We start from the raw sequence: 25,779 nt of genomic DNA on the forward strand, positions 1-25,779 counted from the left end.
TACTCAATGTAACCAAGGGTCTTCTTGAATTTATATACTTAAGAAAACAAAAGAACCACACGCAGCGTTCAACTTTCGCTAGCTTGACCAGCAGCAACCTTTAATCTTTTCCTTCAGTTACAGGTCAACCACACAACTTCCTGTCTTGCTTACAAAAGAAAGCTCTTAACATTAATACAGGATGTTACGTTTCTGTGCTCAAACATCCCTCTATCCAGGACTCATAAAAATAGCTTACAATAATATATTCTCTTCAAACACTGCAATATTAAACTTGCTCCTCTACTGTACGTCAAACAGGTAATTGAAATGGTTCAAAAAGTTGTAGTGTGAAAGATGAAAGGTTTTCAATTAATTTTAAAATCAACAAGGTTTAACAAATAGGCTGTATTTACACATTGTTTAATGAATACACATGAAAATTGAAATATAAATTTATGAAATGAAAATTAAATTTAAAAAAAAACGTTATACATATACATTTATAATTGCATTAATAATCTCTTGGATTCATTCTACTGGTTTCATCGTCATATTAATTTATTAATTGAGCCATTTATATATTTTTTGGTATTTTTTCGGAATAAGAGCAGCTTCAGTCTTCCATACTTGACAACACCCCGTAGCGCTCATGTAAGGCGGAGTTAGAAGATTGCTGCGTCACTGTTATGTTGGCCAATGGGAGAGCTCCGTGTATCACACTGAACGCTGACTGCAGAGCTCCAGTTCACAGGTCAAGGGTTGTTGGAGAGAAGAAAATGGCGGCAGACAGAGTAAGCTACCGGCAAAACTGAAGCACATCTTGCAGGCAGATATTACAAGCGAATAAAGCCCGAGCCTTGTATAAGGCTGCGCACACCCGCTGAGACTTTATCGTGAAGGAGTAAGGGCACTAATGGCGCTGCTGTACGGCATGATATGGCGGGTCCTGCTGGTTCTGGTGCGCGTAAAGAAAGCGGTTGTCTCCTGGCTCCGCGTCAGTTTTCGGAGCTGGACGGGTCGTCTGTGGGAGCGCGCAGTGACCGCGCTGCTTCTACCGGTAGCTGTGTCAAGGTTCCCGGACTACCAGACGAGGCTAAATCCCACCCACGATACTAACATTAACCCCCTGACTGGAAAGCTCGGTGACGGCCGCCGCTCACGGTTGCTGTCAGACGGAAAGTCCCTGGAGAAGCTGCCGGTTCACGTTGGCTTAATGGTGACGGAGGAGGAACCCAGTTATACGGACATAGCAAACCTGGTGGTGTGGTGTATGGCTGTGGGAGTATCTTATGTCAGCGTCTATGATAATCACGGTAATCATTTTCTTCTACATTGCCTGAGGGCTGCTGCTGCATTAAGACACTGGACAGAAGTGACTGCTTTAATGTGAATGAGTGTCTTTGCTGAGTCATATTTTGAGCTTCTTTAGAGGGTCTCCTTTGGATTTTAGACCCCTCAGTTTGACATGTTAAGTTTCTTAGACTTTCTTAGGCCATTTGAGCAGGGTGGGTGGAAAGTGTTCCTCCCCACATATGGGGAATGTGAGTCACGTGATTGGCGAAGTTCATCAGTTTGTCCCTCATTTCTACAGGCATGCAAACTGAAGCTGAAAGGATTCAACATTTAAACATAGCCTGTTGAAGTCCAACCATTAGGATTGAGTTTTTTTGCTTTAATAAGTAACTTATTGTAACTTACTCAGTCTCTTGTAAACACACTGGAGGAAAGCGTGTCCATTATTCCAGTTCAGAACAAGGCTGGTGCTGCTGTCAGCTGGTTCCACAGAGAGGGGCCTGATAACTGAAGGCTCATTATTCCAGTTAAGAACACAGTTCTGGGACTCTGCAGCGCTGCTCTGCTCTGCTCTGCTCTGCTCTGCTCTCAGCATCTAAACAAACTGTCATCAGTCTTATCTTCTGAGTTTGAACATGTGATTATTTTAGCTTTATGAGATGATTGATGAACCAGTGATGTCGGCTCCCTGTTCAGTGAGGGGAGGTTTGAGGATCTGGGGTCATTCTACAGGCTCCATCTGAGATTCCAGGAAAGAAATGAAGGAGCATTCCTCTCAACAACCTTTGAGGACATTTAAGTTAAGATTACACTTAATAAGATGTGCTTGAAGCCACTCTGAGACCCCACAGCGTCGCCACAGTAAAGGTGGAAGGTCTGAAAAGTGTTCCAGAGAGACGGCCTTAGTGTGGTGTTAGAGCAGAAGCATGATGCACATAAGATGTTACTGTCGTATGATTATCCAATATCTCAGAAAGTTGGGATCAATAGATTTTAACTGTGCAATTAAATACTGAAGCCTGTGTGTCCAGTGTTTTTTAGACTAAGAGTCTCACTAAAAAGTCAAAAGCAGTGACAGTTTTTATGAAATAATACATTTCTGATTTTCCTGCTCTGTGAACTACCGGAAACTACTCAACAAGCTGCAGTCTAATAGAAACTGCTCACACCCAGCTGCGCTCTGATCATGTGCCGGCTGGTGACCCGGCTGGTGACCCGGCTCCTCCGTTAGCTGCTGTGTGGTGTAAACACGGAGCCTACGTCACACAGCAGCTGAACTGTGTCGTTCCCAACACAGGAACATGTTTTACATTCAGCTGAGTCACAGGTCATGTGGGATCATTCACAAATATTTCAGTAAGTCCTGTAAGTGGTGGCACGTTTGAGGGGGATCCAATCTGAGGTTGCAGAGCTCTGCTGATGAAGGCGAGTTGAAGCTTTTTAATTCAGTTTTATTTATATAGAGTCAAATACAACAAATGTCAGCTCAAGGGACTTAAATAATACAGTCCAATCTCCCGTCCTGAGCGTGCCTGAGGCGACTGTGGAGAGAAACGACTCTCTTTTAACAGGAAGAAACCTCTGGCAGAACCAGAACCAGGAAGGGTGGCCATCCAACCCCAGCTGGTGGAGGCCCTCCACCTGAGCCATCCCTAACTATAAGCTTTATCAAAAAGGAAAGTTTTAAGCCTGGTCTTAAAGGTAGAGAGGGTGTCTGCTTCCTGAAGCCAAACTGGCAGCTGGTTCCACAGAGAGGGGCCTGATAACTGAAGGCTCTGCCTCCCAAACTGGCAGCTGGTTCCACAGAGAGGGGCCTGATAACTGAAGGCTCTGCCTCCCAAACTGGCAGCTGGTTCCACAGGGAGGGGCCTGATAACTGAAGGCTCTGCCTCCCAAACTGGCAGCTGGTTCCACAGAGAGGGGCCTGATAACTGAAGGCTCTGCCTCCCAAACTGGCAGCTGGTTCTACAGAGAGGGGCCTGATAACTGAAGGCTCTGCCTCCCAAACTGGCAGCTGGTTCCACAGAGAGGGGCCTGATAACTGAAGGCTCTGCCTCCCATTCTACTTTTAGAAACTCTGGGAACCTCAAGTAAACCTGCAGTTTGAGAACGAAGTGCTCTGTTAGGAAAATATCTTACAATGAGATCTTTAAGATATGATGGAGCTCGGTCATTAAGAGCTTTATATGTGAGGAGAAGAATCTTAAATTCTATTCTGAATTTAACAGGGAGCCAATGAAGAGAAGCCAAAACTGGAGAAATATGATCTCTGCTGTTAGTTCTCATCAGAACTCTGGCTGCAGCATGTTGGATCAGCTGGAGGCTTTTCAGAGAATATGTGGGACAGCCCAATAATAAAGAATTACAGTAGTCCAATCCTGAAGTAACAAATGCATGGACTAGTTTTTCTGCATCACTCTGAGACAAGATGTTCCTGATTTTAACAATATTACGAAGATGAAAGAAGGCAGTCCTAGAAACCTGTTTTATATGCGAGTCAAATGATAAATTCTGGTCAAAAATAACTCCAAGGTTCCTCACTGTAGAACTAGATGCCAAGGAAATACCATCTAGAGTAACTATATAGCTAGACAATTTCTCCCTGAAACGCTCAGGTCCAAAGATAACGACTTCAGTTTTGTCTGAATTTAGAAGCAGACAGTTCTGAGTCATCCAGGTCTTTATGTCTTTAAGACATGCTTGTAGTCTGACCAACCTATTGGGTTCATCTGGTTTTATAGATAAGTACAACTTGGTATCATCAGCATAGCAATGGAAATTTATGCCATGCTGTCTAATAATGTTACCTAATGGAAGCATGTATAAAGTGAAAAGAATCGGTCCAAGCACAGAACCCTGAGGAACTCCATGACTTACTCTGGTGTGTGAGGAAGATTCTTCATTTTCAACTCTGCAGTTTTATTCTGAAGAAAAGCCTGAAAAAGGACATCAGCACAGATAACAGTGCTCCCTGTCATACGTGCACGGCCTGGTGCCTCCACGTGCGCAGCTCTGATGGCTCTGTTTGTTTCCTCAGGCATTTTTCAGAAGAACAACTCCCGTCTGCAGGAAGAGATAGGCAAGCAGCAACACAAGCTTCTTGGTGCTGATGGATCCAAATACAATGTGGAGTTAGTGAGCAGCAGCCGAGACGATCCTCAGCAATACGGTTGGTGCCTTCATGTGCACTTCCACATAAACTGGTTATACTTAGCTTTCTCCTACAAACACATTTCTTAAAGCTTATCCAAAGAAGACCCTTTGTCTAACTGTGGTGGAACCTGATTCTCTACACTTTGATAGAACATCCAAGTTAAGTTTCCTGTCTTCATTTAAGATCATTGCTTTAATTTTACAGTATTTCTTTTATTTACTACTTTTCATTCTGAGACAAAGCAGTTGCTACTTGAGATTTCTGATAATTATTCACTTTTCTGAGTCTCACAAATCACACTGAAAAGTTGGCTCCTGCTAAGCAAAACTTTTTTTGTGAGCCAACTTAAACAAAGCAAAGATATCGAGATGAAATCCAGATGCAAGACCCCCTTCAACGTGTGTTTGCCTGGAACTGAAAGAAACATCTGTCTTACGGGAAGTCTTCCAGCATCATCGCTGAGCAGCAAAGGTCCACCCGCTCAGCATCAACATTTGTAGACTTCCACCTCAACTGGACGCTCGAGTTAATCCCCCAAAGTTGCATTTTATTGGAATAACTATTTCAAAGATAGTCCTTGGTCCTGCTGGTTCTGTGTTAGCGTTCAAAGAGCCTTCAGGAGTTAGTCCTCATCACTGCCAACATGAATGCACCTCAGTGTGCACAGCACAGACAAAGGTCCAGAATCCCCCACACATACAGAGCAGAACCAGATTTTTTTTAACTCGCATCATCCAGTAGAACACAAGCTGGCTGTCATCAGAACGCTGCACCACCCGGGCTGAGAGTGGACCTACCCAGGCTGAGGGGAACAAAAGGAAGCTCCTCAGACCTGTGGACCCCCAAACTGGGCAAAGCTGGACCACACGACGCACGTCCAGAAGGAGCCTCAGAGAAACTGGGAAGGGTCCTCTCCAAACATGACATTCCAGTGCATTTCAAACCCAAGAACACCATCAGGCAGAGGCTGCTTCACCCAAACACAAGCTGAGTGGTGTGGTGTGGTGTGGTGTATGCAGTGCAGCTGCAGTGGGCGGACCCCTGTATAAGAGAGCCCAAACAACAGCTTCACAGGGAACAACACCACACAGCCAGGTCCTCGGCTCCTCGGCTCCTCAGGACCAGACTCAGCAGTGCACCTCCATTTTAAGGAGAAGGGACACTGAGGACAGTAATGTCCACCTTCTGCAGAGAGAAGGTTCCAGAGAGGAGTCCAGCAAGACATCTCTGTTAGACTGGAGAAAGCATCTGAACACAGGAGGTGGTCTCGGGTATCTTCCCAGCACCTACAGAGCAGCCTTGACTCTCCTCCCCTGGAGCTTTCCCAGCCATTGGATCTTCTGACCAAAACATGCTTTTTCAGGTAAACGCCAGGTAAACCACAGGTAAACCACTCACAGGTGAAAATGACTTACCCACTCATTAGTTCAGTGACACACATGTGACCTTAACGACCCACCAAGTGCGAATGGCCCCTCTACTACAAACTGCGCCGGAGAGTTCTGTCCTCGCATCAAAGATCCCCACCAGCAGCTGGAAGCTGTTTTCAGTCCAAGCTGGTCAAAGGGGGGGCTCGTCCAGGGGCTGTCAGCAGCGTGGGCGTAACAGACATTCATGTGGAAGGAGAAGATTCAAACAGATGGAGCTCCAAACCATTTCCACAATAAATGATAAAGGTTGTGTTGTTGAGCCCTCTGGGTCCTCTGTTCTTCACCTGCAGAATGCAGCCGCACTCACACATCTGCATTCACAGCCTGCGTCTCTGACAGCGTTTCAGTCGGTGTAACCCGACACACAGGGCTGCCCACGCTGCCTGACCGTAACCATGGCATCATACATGAAGCTGAACTGTTCCGTCATGGCCTTGTCATGTGACTGCATGTGTGTGTGTCAGTTGTGTCCTGCAGGCCCACGGTGAAGGTGCTGTCTCCAGAGGACGGGAAGCATAGCATTGTCCAAGCAGCCAGGAAGCTCTGCCACTCTGTGGAGAACAAGGAGAGGAGCTCCAGAGACATCAGTGTCTCCATGCTGGACGTACTTCTCAGAGGTAGCCCACCAGGGAACATGCACACACTATGGAACATGCACACACTATGGAACATGCACACACTATGCAACATGCACACACTATGCAACATGCACACACTATGGAACATGCACACACTATGGAACATGCACACACTATGCAACATGCACACACTATGGAACATGCACACACTATGGAACATGCACACACTATGGAACATGCACACACTATGGAACATGCACACACTATGCAACATGCACACACTATGCAACATGCACACACTGGAACATGCACACACTATGGAACATGCACACACTATGGAACATGCACACACTATGGAACATGCACACACTATGCAACATGCACACACTATGGAACATGCACACACTATGGAACATGCACACACTATGGAACATGCACACACTATGGAACATGCACACACCATGGAACATGCACACACCATGCAACATGCACACACTATGCAACATGCACACACTATGGAACATGCACACACTATGGAACATGCACACACTATGCAACATGCACACACTATGGAACATGCACACACTATGGAACATGCACACACTATGCAACATGCACACACTATGGAACATGCACACACTATGCAACATGCACACACTATGGAACATGCACACACTATGGAACAATGCACACACTATGCAACATGCACACACTATGGAACACGCACACCATGGAACACGCACACCATGGAACACGCACACCATGGAACACGCACACCATGGAACACGCACACCATGGAACATGCACTTTATGTCTGATTGTGGCAGCTTTGCGTCACACACAGATGGTACCAGTTAGACCTTTGGACCCACCCATTCTGTGACAGTTTCAGCAGCTGGTGAACACTTTGACCCTGATCTGCTGCTGTGTGACAGAAGTACATTCGGTATAATGAGGTTATGGTGGCCTGATGACCTGCTGACTGAATTCTTGCTTGTTTCAGAGTCGAAGAATATCCCAGACCCTGAGCTGGTGGTGAAGTTTGGTCCTGTGAACAGCACGCTGGGGTTCCTGCCCTGGCACATCAGACTCACTGAGTTCATGTAAGCTGCTGTGTGTGCTCACCTCTGCAACTTTCACCTTTCATTTCATCCCCTCTGCACCATCAAACTGCCCAAACACCAAACTGCCCCAACACCAAACTGCCCCAACACCACACTGCCCCAACACCACACTGCCCCAACACCACACTGCCCCAACACCACACTGCCCAAACACCACACTGCCCAAACACCACACTGCCCAAACACCACACTGCCCAAACACCCAACACCACACTGCCCAAACATCAAACTGCAAACTGCCCAAACACCACACTGCCCAAACACCACACTGCCCAAACACCACACTGCCCAAACATCAAACTGCCCAAACACCACACTGCGCCAACACCACACTGCGCCAACACCACACTGCGCCAACACCACACTGCCCCAACACCACACTGCCCAAACACCCAACATCAAACTGCCCAAACACCCAACATCAAACTGCCCAAACATCAAACTGCCCAAACATCAAACTGCCCAAACATCAAACTGCCCAAACATCAAACTGCCCAAACATCAAACTGCCCAAACATCAAACTGCCCAAACATCAAACTGCCCCAACACCACACTGCCCCAACACCAAACTGCCCAAACACCACACTGCCCAAACACCACACTGCCCCAACACTACACTGCCCCAACACCACACTGCCCAAACACCCAACACCACACTGCCCCAACACCACGCTGCCCAAACACCACGCTGCCCAAACACCACACTGCCCAAACACCACACTGCCCAAACACCGCACTCCCCAAACACCACACTGCCCAAACACCACACTGCGCCAACACCACACTGCGCCAACACCACACTGCGCCAACACCACACTGCCCCAACACCACACTGCCCCAACACCACACTGCCCCAACACCACACTGCCCCAACACCACACTGCCCCAACACCCAACACCACACTGCCCCAACACCACGCTGCCCAAACACCCAACACCACACTGCCCCAACACCCAACACCACGCTACCCCAACACCACACTGCCCAAACACCCAACACCACACTGCCCAAACATCAAACTGCCCCAACACCACACTGCCCCAACACCACGCTGCCCCAACACCACGCTGCCCCAACACCACGCTGCCCCAACACCACGCTGCCCCAACACCACGCTGCCCCAACACCACGCTGCCCAAACACCACACTGCCCCAACACCACACTGCCCAAACACCCAACATCAAACTGCCCAAACACCCAACATCAAACTGCCCAAACATCAAACTGCCCAAACATCAAACTGCCCAAACATCAAACTGCCCAAACATCAAACTGCCCAAACATCAAACTGCCCAAACACCACACTGCCCCAACACTACACTGCCCCAACACCACACTGCCCAAACACCCAACACCACACTGCCCCAACACCACACTGCCCAAACACCACGCTGCCCAAACACCACGCTGCCCAAACACCACGCTGCCCCAACACTACACTGCCCCACCACCACACTGCCCAAACACCCAACACCACACTGCCCCAACACCACGCTGCCCCAACACCACGCTGCCCCAACACCACGCTGCCCAAACACCACGCTGCCCAAACACCACGCTGCCCAAACACCACGCTGCCCCAACACCACGCTGCCCAAACACCACGCTGCCCCAACACCCAACACCACGCTGCCCCAACATCACGCTGCCCAAACACCACGCTACCCAAACACCATGCTGCCCAAACACCCAACACCACACTGCCCCAACACCACGCTGCCCAAACACCCAACACCACACTGCCCAAACATCAAACTGCCCAAACACCACACTGCCCCAACACCACACTGCCCCAACACCACGCTGCCCAAACATCACGCTGCCCAAACACCCACCACCACACTGCCCCAACACCACGCTGCCCAAACACCCAACACCACACTGCCCAAACATCAAACTGCCCCAACACCACACTGCCCCAACACCACACTGCCCCAACACCACACTGCCCCAACACCACGCTGCCCAAACACCACACTGCCCATACACCACGCTGCCCATACACCACGCTGCCCCAACACCCAACATCACGCTGCCCAAACACCACACTGCCCAAACACCACGCTGCCCAAACACCACACTGCCCAAACACCACGCTGCCCCAACACCACGCTGCCCAAACACCACGCTGCCCCAACACCCAACACCACGCTGCCCCAACATCACGCTGCCCAAACACCACGCTGCCCAAACACCACGCTGCCCAAACACCCAACACCACACTGCCCCAACACCACGCTGCCCCAACACCACGCTGCCCAAACACCCAACACCACACTGCCCAAACATCAAACTGCCCCAACACCACACTGCCCCAACACCACACTGCCCAAACACCACACTGCCCCAACACCACACTGCCCCAACACCACGCTGCCCAAACATCACGCTGCCCAAACACCCACCACCACACTGCCCCAACACCACGCTGCCCAAACACCCAACACCACACTGCCCAAACATCAAACTGCCCCAACACCACACTGCCCCAACACCACACTGCCCCAACACCACACTGCCCCAACACCACGCTGCCCAAACATCACACTGCCCCAACACCACGCTGCCCAAACATCACACTGCCCCAACATCACGCTGCCCAAACACCACGCTGCCCAAACACCCAACACCACACTGCCCAAACACCCAACACCACACTGCCCAAACACCCAACACCACACTGCCCCAACACCACACTGCCCCAACACCACACTGCCCCAACACCACACTGCCCATACACCACGCTGCCCCAACACCCAACATCACGCTGCCCCAACACCCAACACCACGCTGCCCCAACACCCAACACCACGCTGCCCAAACACCACGCTGCCCAAACACCACACTGCCCAAACACCACACTGCCCAAACACCACACTGCCCATACACCACGCTGCCCCAACACCCAACATCACGCTGCCCCAACACCACGCTGCCCCAACACCACGCTGCCCCAACACCCAACACCACGCTGCCCCAACACCCAACACCACGCTGCCCAAACACCACGCTGCCCAAACACCACACTGCCCAAACACCACACTGCCCAAACACCAAACTGCCCATACACCACGCTGCCCCAACACCCAACATCACACTGCCCCAACACCACGCTGCCCCAACACCACGCTGCCCCAACACCCAACACCACGCTGCCCCAACACCACGCTGCCCCAACACCACACTGCCCCAACACCACACTGCCCCAACACCACGCTGCCCCAACACCACACTGCCCCAACACCACGCTGCCCCAACATCACGCTGCCCCAACATCACGCTGCCCCAACACCACGCTGCCCCAACACCCAACACCACGCTGCCCCAACACCCAACACCACGCTGCCCCAACACCACACTGCCCCAACACCACACTGCCCAAACACCCAACACCACGCTGCCCAAACACCCAACACCACGCTGCCCCAACACCCAACACCACGCTGCCCCAACACCCAACACCACGCTGCCCCAACACCCAACACCACGCTGCCCCAACACCCAACACCACACTGCCCCAACACCACACTGCCCCAACACCCAACACCACGCTGCCCCAACACCACACTGCCCCAACACCACACTGCCCCAACACCCAACACCACACTGCCCCAACACCACGCTGCCCCAACACCCAACACCACGCTGCCCCAACACCCAACACCACGCTGCCCCAACACCCAACACCACGCTGCCCAAACACCCAACACCACGCTGCCCAAACACCCAACACCACGCTGCCCCAACACCCAACACCACGCTGCCCCAACACCCAACACCACGCTGCCCCAACACCCAACACCACGCTGCCCCAACACCCAACACCACGCTGCCCCAACACCCAACACCACGCTGCCCCAACACCCAACACCACGCTGCCCCAACACCCAACACCACGCTGCCCCAACACCACACTGCCCCAACACCACACTGCCCCAACACCACACTGCCCAAACACCACGCTGCCCCAACACCCAACACCACGCTGCCCCAACACCCAACACCACGCTGCCCCAACACCCAACACCACGCTGCCCCAACACCCAACACCACACTGCCCCAACACCCAACACCACACTGCCCCAACACCACACTGCCCAAACACCACGCTGCCCCAACACCCAACACCACGCTGCCCCAACACCCAACACCACGCTGCCCCAACACCCAACACCACGCTGCCCAAACACCCAACACCACGCTGCCCCAACACCCAACACCACGCTGCCCCAACACCCAACACCACGCTGCCCCAACACCCAACACCACGCTGCCCCAACACCCAACACCACGCTGCCCCAACACCCAACACCACGCTGCCCCAACACCCAACACCACGCTGCCCCAACACCCAACACCACGCTGCCCCAACACCCAACACCACGCTGCCCCAACACCACACTGCCCCAACACCCAACACCACGCTGCCCCAACACCCAACACCACACTGCCCCAACACCACACTGCCCCAACACCCAACACCACACTGCCCCAACACCACGCTGCCCCAACACCCAACACCACGCTGCCCAAACACCCAACACCACGCTGCCCCAACACCCAACACCACGCTGCCCCAACACCCAACACCACGCTGCCCAAACACCCAACACCACGCTGCCCCAACACCCAACACCACGCTGCCCCAACACCCAACACCACGCTGCCCCAACACCCAACACCACGCTGCCCCAACACCCAACACCACGCTGCCCCAACACCCAACACCACGCTGCCCCAACACCCAACACCACGCTGCCCCAACACCACACTGCCCCAACACCACGCTGCCCCAACACCACGCTGCCCCAACACCACACTGCCCCAACACCCAACACCACACTGCCCCAACACCACGCTGCCCCAACACCCAACACCACGCTGCCCAAACACCCAACACCACGTTGCCCCAACACCCAACACCACGCTGCCCAAACACCCAACACCACGCTGCCCCAACACCCAACACCACGCTGCCCCAACACCCAACACCACGCTGCCCCAACACCCAACACCACGCTGCCCCAACACCCAACACCACGCTGCCCCAACACCCAACACCACACTGCCCCAACACCCAACACCACGCTGCCCCAACACCACACTGCCCCAACACCCAACACCACACTGCCCCAACACCACGCTGCCCCAACACCACGCTGCCCCAACACCACGCTGCCCATACACCACGCTGCCCCAACACCACACTGCCCCAACACCCAACACCACACTGCCCCAACACCACACTGCCCAAACACCACGCTGCCCCAACACCACGCTGCCCCAACACCACGCTGCCCCAACATCACGCTGCCCAAACCCCAAACTGCCCATACACCACACTGCCCCAACACCCAACATCACGCTGCCCCAACACCACGCTGCCCCAACACCACGCTGCCCCAACACCACGCTGCCCCAACACCACACTGCCCAAACACCCAACACCACGCTGCCCCAACACCACGCTGCCCCAACACCACGCTGCCCCAACACCACACTGCCCAAACACCCAACACCACGCTGCCCCAACACCACGCTGCCCCAACACCCAACACCACGCTGCCCCAACACCCAACACCACGCTGCCCCAACACCCAACACCCAACACCACGCTGCCCCAACACCCAACACCACACTGCCCAAACACCCAACACCACGCTGCCCAAACACCCAACACCACGCTGCCCCAACACCACGCTGACCCAACACCACGCTGCCCCAACACCACGCTGCCCCAACACCACGCTGCCCAAACACCACGCTGCCCCAACACCACGCTGCCCCAACACCCAACACCACGCTGCCGCTGCCCCAACACCCAACACCACGCTGCCCCAACACCACGCTGCCCCAACACCACACTGCCCCAACACCCAACACCACACTGCCCAAACACCACGCTGCCCCAACACCACGCTGCCCCAACACCCAACACCACGCTGCCGCTGCCCCAACACCCAACACCACGCTGCCCCAACACCACACTGCCCAAACACCCAACACCACGCTGCCCCAACACCACGCTGCCCAAACCCCAAACTGCCCATACACCACACTGCCCCAACACCCAACATCACGCTGCCCCAACACCACGCTGCCCCAACACCACACTGCCCAAACACCCAACACCACGCTCACCCAACACCCAACACCACGCTGCCCCAACACCCAACACCACGCTGCCCAAACACCCAACACCACGCTGCCCAAACACCCAACACCACGCTGCCCAAACACCCAACACCACGCTGCCCAAACACCCAACACCACGCTGCCCAAACACCACGCTGCCCCAACACCACGCTGCCCCAACACCAAACTGCCCCAACACCAAACTGCCCCAACACCCAACACCACGCTGCCCAAACACCACACTGCCCCAACACCAAACTGCCCAAACACCCAACACCACACTGCCCCAACACCAAACTGCCCAAACACCCAACACCACACTGCCCCAACACCAAACTGCCCAAACACCACGCTGCCCCAACACCACGCTGCCCCAACACCACGCTGCCCATACACCACGCTGCCCAAACACCACGCTGCCCATACACCACGCTGCCCATACATCACGCTGCCCATACATCACGCTGCCCCAACATCACGCTGCCCCAACACCACGCTGCCCCAACACCCAACACCACGCTGCCCCAACACCACGCTGCCCCAACATCACACTGCCCCAACACCAAACTGCCCCAACACCCAACACCAAACTGCCCAAACACCCAACACCACACTGCCCCAACACCAAACTGCCCAAACACCACGCTGCCCCAACACCACACTGCCCATACACCACGCTGCCCCAACACCACGCTGCCCCAACACCACACTGCCCATACACCACGCTGCCCAAACACCACGCTGCCCAAACACCACGCTGCCCAAACACCACGCTGCCCAAACACCACGCTGCCCAAACACCACGCTGCCCATACACCACGCTGCCCATACACCACGCTGCCCATACACCACGCTGCCCATACACCACGCTGCCCAAACACCACGCTGCCCATACACCACGCTGCCCATACACCACGCTGCCCATACACCACGCTGCCCCAACATCACGCTGCCCCAACACCCAACACCACGCTGCCCCAACACCACGCTGCCCCAACACCACACTGCCCAAACATCAAACACCACACTGCCCAAACACCACGCTGCCCCAACACCACGCTGCCCCAACACCCAACACCACACTGCCCAAACACCACGCTGCCCCAACACCACGCTGCCCCAACACCCAACACCACGCTGCCGCTGCCCCAACACCCAACACCACGCTGCCCCAACACCACACTGCCCAAACACCACACTGCCCAAACACCCAACACCACGCTGCCCCAACACCACGCTGCCCAAACCCCAAACTGCCCATACACCACACTGCCCCAACACCCAACATCACGCTGCCCCAACACCACGCTGCCCCAACACCACACTGCCCAAACACCCAACACCACGCTGCCCCAACACCCAACACCACGCTGCCCCAACACCCAACACCACGCTGCCCCAACACCCAACACCACGCTGCCCCAACACCCAACACCACGCTGCCCAAACACCCAACACCACGCTGCCCAAACACCCAACACCACGCTGCCCAAACACCCAACACCACGCTGCCCAAACACCCAACACCACGCTGCCCAAACACCCAACACCACGCTGCCCAAACACCCAACACCACGCTGCCCAAACACCCAACACCACGCTGCCCCAACACCACGCTGCCCCAACACCAAACTGCCCCAACACCCAACACCACGCTGCCCAAACACCACACTGCCCCAACACCACACTGCCCCAACACCAAACTGCCCAAACACCCAACACCACACTGCCCCAACACCAAACTGCCCAAACACCACGCTGCCCCAACACCACGCTGCCCCAACACCACGCTGCCCATACACCACGCTGCCCAAACACCACGCTGCCCATACACCACGCTGCCCATACACCACGCTGCCCAAACACCACGCTGCCCATACACCACGCTGCCCATACATCACGCTGCCCCAACATCACGCTGCCCCAACACCACGCTGCCCCAACACCACGCTGCCCCAACACCACGCTGCCCCAACACCACGCTGCCCCAACACCAAACTGCCCCAACACCCAACACCAAACTGCCCAAACACCCAACACCACACTGCCCCAACACCAAACTGCCCAAACACCACACTGCCCCAACACCAAACTGCCCAAACACCACGCTGCCCCAACACCACGCTGCCCCAACACCACGCTGCCCATACACCACGCTGCCCAAACACCACGCTGCCCAAACACCACGCTGCCCATACATCACGCTGCCCCAACATCACGCTGCCCCAACACCACGCTGCCCCAACACCACGCTGCCCCAACACCCAACACCACGCTGCCCCAACACCAAACTGCCCCAACACCCAACACCAAACTGCCCAAACACCCAACACCACACTGCCCCAACACCAAACTGCCCAAACACCACGCTGCCCCAACACCACACTGCCCATACACCACGCTGCCCCAACACCACGCTGCCCCAACACCACACTGCCCATACACCACGCTGCCCAAACACCACGCTGCCCAAACACCACGCTGCCCAAACACCACGCTGCCCAAACACCAAACTGCCCAAACACCACGCTGCCCATACACCACGCTGCCCATACACCACGCTGCCCATACACCACGCTGCCCAAACACCACGCTGCCCATACACCACGCTGCCCATACACCACGCTGCCCATACACCACGCTGCCCAAACACCACGCTGCCCCAACATCACGCTGCCCCAACACCCAACACCACGCTGCCCCAACACCACGCTGCCCCAACATCACACTGCCCCAACACCAAACTGCCCCAACACCCAACACCACGCTGCCCAAACACCACACTGCCCCAACACCAAACTGCCCAAACACCCAACACCACACTGCCCCAACACCAAACTGCCCAAACACCACGCTGCCCCAACACCACGCTGCCCAAACACCACGCTGCCCAAACACCAAACTGCCCAAACACCACGCTGCCCAAACACCACGCTGCCCATACACCACGCTGCCCCAACATCACGCTGCCCCAACATCACGCTGCCCCAACACCACGCTGCCCCAACACCCCGCTGCCCCAACTCTACCCCATAAACAATCATCAGTCTACATTTGTCCCGTTTCCCTTCATATTAACCCAGGTACCAGCCAAAATATTTCCATTTCTACTAAACCTTTGCTGATATATGCATACACACGTAGATGAGTGCAAATATTTAGGAATCAGAACCTTTGTGATGAATAATTGTGACCTGTGATAAAGCTAAATAAGTAGAGTCATGTAGCATCATCAGACCGTTGGCTCTGATCCCTGCTGGGACCCCAGCCTACATATGACCCCCAAAGCCTGGAATCAAGTGGATTCTCTTCCTGAGCTGCAGCACCTAAAAACATACATGAAGCTCCCTTCCACTTTCTACTGTGTAATCTGTGGGGCCCCAGTTTGTCTCTGTGGGGCCCTGTGATGTCCTCCCCTCTCAGGGACGTCTCTCAGGGGCCCGTTCTGATCAGTTTCAGCCTTGGTGGGGACGTCTCAAACATTTTCTCTGGTTCAAATTTAACTTTGCAGAATGAAATCATTCAAAAGAAACTGCTGCTCTTCATTTAATGGTGCATCTTCAGTCTGTGGAACACCATTAGTGCTCTGATATTAGACATCTGCCCCCGGAGCGCTGCCCCCGGAAGGTTTCAGAGAGCAACAGCCAATCAGAAACTCCCACAGTCTGATGTAAGCTCTCCTGTTTGGAGGTCCACTCCTGGGCAGTAGGTGGCGCTGCTGAGCTGCATCTGTGGCCTGTTCAGTTGGTTTCTTCATTTTCAGGTGATGACATGTGTTTCTGTGTTCTGCTCTGTGTGCTCAGCTCCCTGCCGTCCCACCGGAGGGTGGCGTACGAGGACCTGCTGGGGGCCCTGCAGCGCTACAGTGCCTGTCAGCAGCGCCTCGGACAGTGATGGCGGCTCAGCGGCATGTGGGGCAGGGGGTTCACAGTCGGAGGAGACGGACAATAACCCCCCCGTGTCCTCGCCACCACCCCTCCCAAACTGCACCGCTCAGAGATGAGAAGCGGGAAACATGGCCGGCAGCCAGCTTCAGTCCTCTAATGAACTCGCATTCCAAGGCTTCTGTAAAGCAAGAAAAAGTGTCTGATGGGAGGACTGTTTGGCATTCACTCACCCAGCAGACCTGAACAAGCAGAGGCAGTCCTCACTGAGGCATGCTGGGAGATGCTGCTGCTGACACCCGGACAGAAGAGCCATGTAATAAATAAGGTGTAAATATGAAGAATCCATTTGGCTCTGTGTCCACCCGTGTGGCCTCCAGCTTCCACTTCTGTACCTGTGTGTATCGTTGCTTTAGCCACATACAGAGAGGTTTGAGTTTCCTGTTTACTGACTCGCTGTAAAAAAAGAAGAAAAACTGTCTCAGACATTCCTGAAGGAAACTAATCCAGCTTCTATGTACCAGAATGAAACACGAACGGCTCATCCTGACTGACCTACAGCTCCATCTTCTACATGTCTGTGGAAATGTGACACAAACAAACTCAACTAAAGCCAAAACAGGACTGATTGTTGCTTTATTGCAGAAAAGGATCATCATCAATCTGGGACTGGAGTCTTCTTCAGTCTGACGACAATGTTAAACAACTATTAAAGTCTGATCTTCACAACGTGTCTATAAAAGTATTTTTCAGGAACAAAAGTGGTTTCTGTTTTATGTGGTTTTAAAGCTTCTGAAAATCTGAAGAAAACGTATTTTAGTAGAAACTTATTCATCTGATGCAGCAGTGAGTTAAAGATAAAACCTTTGTCAGCTGTTGGAATGAAATGTTCAAATCTAAACGTTTGTCCATTTGTCACATCAAAACAGCGTTTGAGGTCATTTTGTTCTCAAAATCTGTCTCATAAATGATCATTTTAATGAATAAAAATGAGCAAATTAGAAATTGGGGACCTGCGTTTTGTTGAAGTTGAGTAGATTTAGAAATAACTCCTAAAACATTCAGTCTGCCTGGTGCTCTGGTCCTGTTTAGAATCACAGTAACCACAATGAGTGCATCAATAACCATGGAAGGGTTCTGTACTTCTTAGAAGTGGATGATGACATTAAACCAACAAAAAATGTATCATTTTGTATTATTTATAAAAAGAAAATTCCAGCGTATATGCACTACATGCTGTACTTTATTTATCCCAGAGGGAAATTAAATGTTGATGTAACTCAATTAAATCAAGGAGTTATTATAGATGCTGATGGCTGTGGGCAGGAAAGATTTCCTGTAGCGGTCCGTTTTGCATCCAAACTGAAGAAGCCTTTGACTGAAGAGACTCTGTTTTCCGATAACAGTCTCATGGAGAGGATGTTCAGGGTTGTCCATAATTCTCTTGATTTTATGCAAAATCCTTCTTTGCATTATTGTCTCCAGAGGTTCCACAGTCGTCCCCAGAACAGAACCAGCCTTCTTTATCAGGTTGTTGAGTCTTTTTAGGTCCCTGGTTCTGATGCTGCTGCCCCAACAGATGACGCAAGAGGAAATGACGCTCTCAACAACAGACTTGTAGAAGATCTGCAACATCTTGTTGCAAACCTTGAAGGACCTTAGCTTCCTCAAGAAGTACAGTCTGCTCTGTCCTTTCTTGTAGATGGCTTCACTGTTGTGTCTCCAGTCCAGTCTGTTGTCCACATGAACACCAAGGTATTTATATTCCTCAACCACCTCCACTTCTTCTCCCATGATGGAAACAGGGTTTGATCTGACCCTGTTTCTCCTGAAATCTACAATCATCTCCTTTGTTTTGTTAACATTCAAGATGAGATGATTGTTCCCACACCATGCCACAAAGCGGTCCACCAGCTCTCTGTACTCAGCTTCTTGTCCATCTCTGATACACCTGACAACTGCAGAGTCATCTGAATATTTCTGTAGATGACAGGAGTCTGACTTGTACTGGAAGTCTGAAGTGTACAGAGTGAAAAGGAATGGTGAGAGTACAGTCCCCTGTGGTGCTCCTGTGCTGCTGATCACCTGGTTAGACACACAATTCTTCAGTCTGACAAACTGTGGTCTGTTTGTCAGGTAGTCATTAATCCAGGTGATTGTTGAGGCCTCCACCTGAGTCTTCTGGAGTTTAAGACAAAGCAGATCAGGCTGGATTGTGTTAAATGCACTGGAGAAATCAAAGAACATGATCCTCACAGTCCTGCCTGCTTTGTCCAGATGACAGTGGGTTTGTTGAAGCAGGTGTATGATAGCGTCTTCAACTCCAACTCCATGGCGATAAGCAAACTGCAGGGGGTCCTGATATGTGCTGGTTTGCTTACACAGGTGGGTCAACAGGAGTCTCTCCAGGACCTTCATGATGTGGGATGTCAGGGCAACAGGTCTGTAGTCATTGATGACTGAAGGGTGAAAAGGTGTTGCAGAATCCTACAGAGCTGCTCTGCACAGGCCTTCAGGACTCGGGGGCTGACACCATCTGGACCTGCAGCCTTGTTCCGGTTCAGTCTCTCCAACTGCCTCTTCACCTGACTTCTAGAAACAGAAAAGTGGGAGGGGGAGGCAAAGGGGACAGCAGCATCTCCTGATTTGGTTGAAGACAAACTAGTGGAAGCAGAAGAATCCATGACTGAGGTGGAGGTGGAGATGTTACAGGAAAGCTGTGGGTCAGAGGAGGGTGGGATGTCTCTTTGGCTGGGAACAGGAGGGGAGGATGGTGAGCTTGTTTCTGAACTGAACCTGTTGAAGAATGTGTTCAGCTCATTTGCTCTGTCCAGACTTCCATCCATCCGATCCTCCCTCTGCTTGAGGCCTGTGATCTTCTTCATTCCTGACCACACATCTCTGATATTGTTCCTCTGCAGTTTACTCTCAAGCTTCTTTCTATACACCTCCTTGCTCTCTCTGATCTTGACTTTGAGCTGCTTCTGTATACTCCTCAGTAACTCCCTGTCTCGCTCCCTAAAGGCTCTTTTTTTCTTGTTCAATAGTTCCTTTAGCTCACTGGTGATCCAGGGTTTGTTTTTAGGGAAGCATCTCACTGTTCTGGTGGGGATGGTGTTGTCCACACAGAAGTTTATATAGTCAGTCACACACTCAGTCATGGCATTAAAGGGATAGTTCGGGATATTTGACATTAATCTGTATGGCATCACCATAACCAGTGTCGTGCATTCAAACTGACTTACCCCCGACAGTGTCCTGTGAGCCGAGTTTTTGTCCAGTGTTGGTCAAGGCGAAAGTAGTCCGGCTTGTTTGCTGGGGTCAAGAAATTAGCGCGTTTTTCTTCCCAAAACAGTACGTGTGCTAAAGAGTGATTTATTTCATCACAAAAACCGAAGCCGGCAAAAGTCACTCCTCGTTATCACTTGGGCCCTATACTGTCTCTCATTGTGTATCAGTGCGCACGTCATTCTGACCGCGAGCTGTGCGCACGAGTCTTTCTGTTCTTTGGCAGTGCTCAACACTTACTCTGCAGACAACTGGCCATCGGGTCCAGCTGGTCTGGGACGCCTCTTCCAGTTGATCTTGGGAACATGGAAAAAAGTTCTCAAGACGCCTGCATTCAGGAGTGCAGGGAAGTCACCGTTATTTGTGATGCAGGCAGCAGCCGTCCCGCGGCCGCCGACATCCTCATCTATGGAAAGGTTTTGTATCTGGGGCATAACTAAATCCCACTCGTGGCAGCAGTAACGTTCCACCTCTGTCTGCATTACTTCGCACTTCAAAAAAGTGCACCAGGATTTGTCGGCCACCCTGGGTATCGCAGCTCCAGCAGTGGCTCCAGCTTCTGTTTCCATCACTTCTCTGTCCACCCTCTCTCTTTCTGCCCGATCTAAGTCCATTTGGCGAACTTCCTCCTCAGTATAAACGGGTTCATGAAGATACCCCCTTGGCTCTGAACGGAAGTCAATATGTTCCTTGTCGCTCTCGTTGTCAGACATCTTCCCGAGCAGTAAACAAAGTGAACTTGTGCGCACAGCTCGCGGTCAGAATGACGTGCGCACTGATACACAATGAGAGACAGTATAGGGCCCAAGTGATAACGAGGAGTGACTTTTGCCGGCTTCGGTTTTTGTGATGAAATAAATCACTCTTTAGCACACGTACTGTTTTGGGAAGAAAAACGCGCTAATTTCTTGACCCCAGCAAACAAGCCGGACTACTTTCGCCTTGACCAACACTGGACAAGAACTCGGCTCACAGGACACTGTCGGGGGTAAGTCAGTTTGAATGCACGACACTGGTTATGGTGATGCCATACAGATTCATGTCAAATATCCCGAACTATCCCTTTAATGTCCTCTCCAAGTGGCTTACAAAGAGAAATCCAATCGGTTGCATCAAAACAACCCTGTAAGGCTTCTTCAGCTTCCTGTGACCACTTTCTAACAGTCCTTTTTGTGACAGGTAGTCTCTGGACAAGGGGTTTATATGCTGAACAGAGAAAAACAAGGTTGTGATCTGATTTACCCAGGGGAGGTCTTGATTTGGAAATGTATGAATCCTTGACATTTGTGTAAAACAAATCCAATGTCTTGTTTTCTCTGGTAGAGCAGCTGACAAACTGTTGAAAAGTTGGCAGTGTAGCAGAGAGTGAGGCATGATTAAAATCACCAGATATTGTAGAAGATAAGATACCCCCTTCAGTCACAGAATCTGTGGATTTATACAATTCATCACTCAGCACCCTCCTGGACCGTCATGCGCCACTCAAGCCTAGAACTGTCACCTTCACACGTACAGCCTCCTGGTATACCAGTGAGCTACGCTTGTTAAAAAGTACGGGGCGTGTCCTTGAACGGCGTTTCCAGGACTCCGGACTTGCTGCTCACAAGCTGGCCTACAGGGAACACCAGAAGGCCTACAGCAAGTCTCTCAGTGACACTCGGTCCCGGTTCTACTCCCATATAATCAACAATAGCCCTGGTAATTCCAAGCAACTTTTCTCAACCTTAAATCACCTCCTCAAACCCCCCTACACTCAGATAGCACGCAGGAGCGGTTCAACAGCTTCATCTCCTTTTTTAAGTCTAAAGTAGACAACATCCGCTCCGTTCTCTCTAGCACCCCCGCCTCCCCACCCTCCGCTCCTTCCAGCCCCCCTGCTCTCTCTGCTCCCTCAGACCCTCAGTCCGAGACTACCAAACTCCTCTGCTATTTCACTGACACCACACAGCATGACATCGAAGTCATTCTGAGGAAGATGAAGCCCTCCACCTGTGCCCTGGACCCATTTCCCTCACAACTTGTTAAAAGTCACTCCTCTGCAATAAGTCCCATGATCACCAAATTCATCAATCAGTCCCTCCGGTCCGGCCATGTTCCCACGTCCCTGAAAACTGCTGTCATCAAACCACTACTCAAAAAGCCCAGCCTGGACCCAGAAACACCTGTCAACTACCGCCCCATCTCCAACCTACCTTTCCTATCAAAGGTGTTGGAAAAGGTAGTTTCTGCTCAACTTCACAACCACCTCACCACTAACAGCTTGTATGAGAAGTTCCAGTCTGGTTTCCGCTCTGGCCACAGTACAGAAACCGCTCTGGTCAGGGTTACCAATGACCTGCTACTGACCGCTGACGCTGGCTCTCCATCACTTCTCATCCTTCTTGACCTCACCGCAGCTTTCGACACCATCGACCACCACATCCTTCTACACCGCCTCCACTCCTCCATCGGACTTTCTGACACTACTCTGGCTTGGTTCACATCATATCTCACTGACAGAACAGAATATGTATCCCTGGGAGGTGCAAATTCAGACATGCACTCCGTTACCTGTGGTGTCCCTCAAGGCTCTGTCCTTGGCCCCACCCTCTTCACACTGTACATGCTCCCCCTTGGTCGTGTCATCAGCCGGCATGGAATATCTTTCCACTGCTACGCTGATGACACCCAAATCTACATTAAAACAAACCCAACCCCCTCTGCAGCCCTATCCACAGTTTCCACCTGCCTGGAGGAGATCATGACGTGGATGACGGCAAACTTCCTGCAACTAAACAGCTCAAAAACAGAAGCCATTCTTGTTGGCACTCCGCACCAGATCCGGTCATCCACTATCACCAGCATCACCTTCTCCGGCCACGACATCCACCTTTCACCCTCAGTCACTAATCTCGGTGTTAGGATGGACCCTCACCTGACCTTTGAGGCTCACATCAAACAACTTTGCAAAACCTCCTTCTTCCACCTCAGAAACATTGCCAAACTCCGCCCCATACTCACTCTCCCTGATTCCGAAAAACTTGTCCATGCCTTTGTCTCATCCAGGCTGGACTACTGCAACGCACTCCTCATCGGGATCCCCAGCAAGAACCTCCAGCAGCTGCAGTATATTCAGAACTGTGCTGCCAGGATCCTGATGGGGGGGGCGGAAGTACCACCACATCACACCCATCCTCAAATCCCTCCATTGGCTTCCTGTCCAGTACAGGATCAAATTCAAGATTTCCCCTCTGTCCCACCAGTGCCTCCATGGCACTGCCCCCCCCTACATCAAAGAACTCATTGCCCCCCATTCCTCCTCACGTCATCTCCGCTCTGGACAGGCCAATCTCCTCCAGCTCCAAAGGACAAGGCTCAGGTCTATGGGCGACCGGGCCTTCAGCTCAGCTGCACCCAGTCTGTGGAATGCTCTCCCCGACCATCTAAGGGCACCACAGACTGTGGATTCTTTTAAAAAAGGCCTGAAAACTCACCTTTTTAGAAAAGCCTTTAGTTTGCCTGAAAAATCTTAATACTATTTTACTGTTTTTTTTATTTATTTATTTATTTTTTGCTAGTTTTAAAATGTAGCACTCTGAGGTCATTAGATTGATGTAAAGTGCGTTATAAATAAAATATATTATTATTATTATTATTATTATTATTATTATTATATTGCCACAAAAACGCCGCGTCCCGGAGGCGGCCATTCAGCTAGACGGACTAGCCTCGCATCGAGCCGGCAGAGACCCACTGTGCGGTAAGACACGAGGCGGGGGACTGTGTGTTTACATCAACACAGACTGGTGCAACAACTCTGTCCTAGTCTCCAAGTCCTGTTCATCGCTGGTGGAATACGCGGTCGTGAGATGTAGACCATTCTACTTACCGAGAGAGATCTCCTCCCTGCACATTGTAGCTGTGTACATTCCTCCCAGCGCTAACGCTAAGGAAGCGCTAACCGCACTGTACGGGGCCATCAGTAATCTCCAAAACAAACATCCAGAAGGACTGCTTATTGTCGCCGGAGACTCCAATCATGCAAATCTAAAAACAGTGCTTCCAAAATTCTACCAACATGTGGATTTTGCAACGAGAGGAGCGAACACGCTGGATCTTGTTTACACCACCATACCCGGTGCATATCGTGCCGAGCCCCGCCCCCACCTGGGATATTCTGACCACATCTCTGTCAAGCTGATCCCAGCATACAGACCGCTGGTCAGACGCTCCAGACCAGTCAACAAACAGGTAAAGACCTGGCCGGAAGGAGCCATCTCTACCCTCCAGGACTGTTTTGAGTGCACTGACTGGCAAATGTTTAGGGAAGCAGCAACCACCAACGGCTCCACTGACCTAGAGGAGTACACGGCTTCAGTCACTGGTTTCATCAGTAAGTGCACTGATGACGTCACGGTCATCAAATTCATCACCACGTGCTCTAACCAGAAGCCATGGATGACTGCTGAGGTGCGTGCACTGCTGAGAGCCAGAGACACAGCATTCAGAACAGGAGAAAAGGAGGCCTTGAGCAGAGCGCGGGCAACACTGGCCCAGGCTATCAGGGATGCAAAGCGAGCGCATGCCCAGAAAATCCACGGGCACTTCAGAGAAAGTGGAGACACACAGCAGCTGTGGCAGGGAATCCAAGCCATCACTAACTTCAGGACAACAACACCGGCCTGTGACAGTGATGCCTCCCTGCCCGATGTGCTGAACGTGTTCTACAGTCGTTTTGATGCAGAGAATGATGTGGTGGCAAGGAAGAACACCCCCCCTCCTGGCGAACAAGTGCTATGCCTGACCACAGCTGAAGTGAGAAAGACTCTGCAAAGAGTCAACCCACGTAAGGCTGCTGGCCCAGACAACATTCCCGGGAGTGTGCTCAGGGGATGTGCAGACCAACTGGCAGATGTCTTCACGGACATC

At 52.2% G+C, this 25,779-nt stretch overlaps 1 protein-coding gene across 1 annotated transcript; it reads left to right on the forward strand.

Annotated features, from left to right (window-relative positions):
* The first annotated feature begins 713 nt into the window (after nt 1-713).
* On the forward strand, nt 714-18,766 carry nus1 (NUS1 dehydrodolichyl diphosphate synthase subunit). Its single transcript, XM_075458709.1, has 5 exons — nt 714-1,295; nt 4,313-4,444; nt 6,324-6,476; nt 7,441-7,540; nt 17,503-18,766. The coding sequence occupies exons 1-5, from the start codon at nt 896-898 to the stop codon at nt 17,591-17,593; spliced, it is 876 nt and encodes a 291-aa protein (XP_075314824.1). The 5' UTR covers nt 714-895; the 3' UTR covers nt 17,594-18,766.
* The last annotated feature ends 7,013 nt before the right edge of the window (nt 18,767-25,779 follow it).

This window comes from Odontesthes bonariensis, chromosome 24, assembly GCF_027942865.1.
Source record: "Odontesthes bonariensis isolate fOdoBon6 chromosome 24, fOdoBon6.hap1, whole genome shotgun sequence".
Lineage (NCBI taxonomy): Eukaryota > Metazoa > Chordata > Actinopteri > Atheriniformes > Atherinopsidae > Odontesthes > Odontesthes bonariensis.

What these genes read in the sequence shown, in the direction of transcription:
- nus1 (XM_075458709.1), top strand. Translation starts at nt 896, where the DNA reads ATGGCGCTGCTGTACGGCATGATATGGCGGGTCCTGCTGGTTCTGGTG. An exon ending in AGACGATCCTCAGCAATACG is followed by an intron (nt 4,445 to 6,323) that starts GTTGGTGCCTTC and finishes TGTGTGTGTCAG; the next exon opens with TTGTGTCCTGCAGGCCCACG. An exon ending in GCTGGACGTACTTCTCAGAG is followed by an intron (nt 6,477 to 7,440) that starts GTAGCCCACCAG and finishes TGCTTGTTTCAG; the next exon opens with AGTCGAAGAATATCCCAGAC.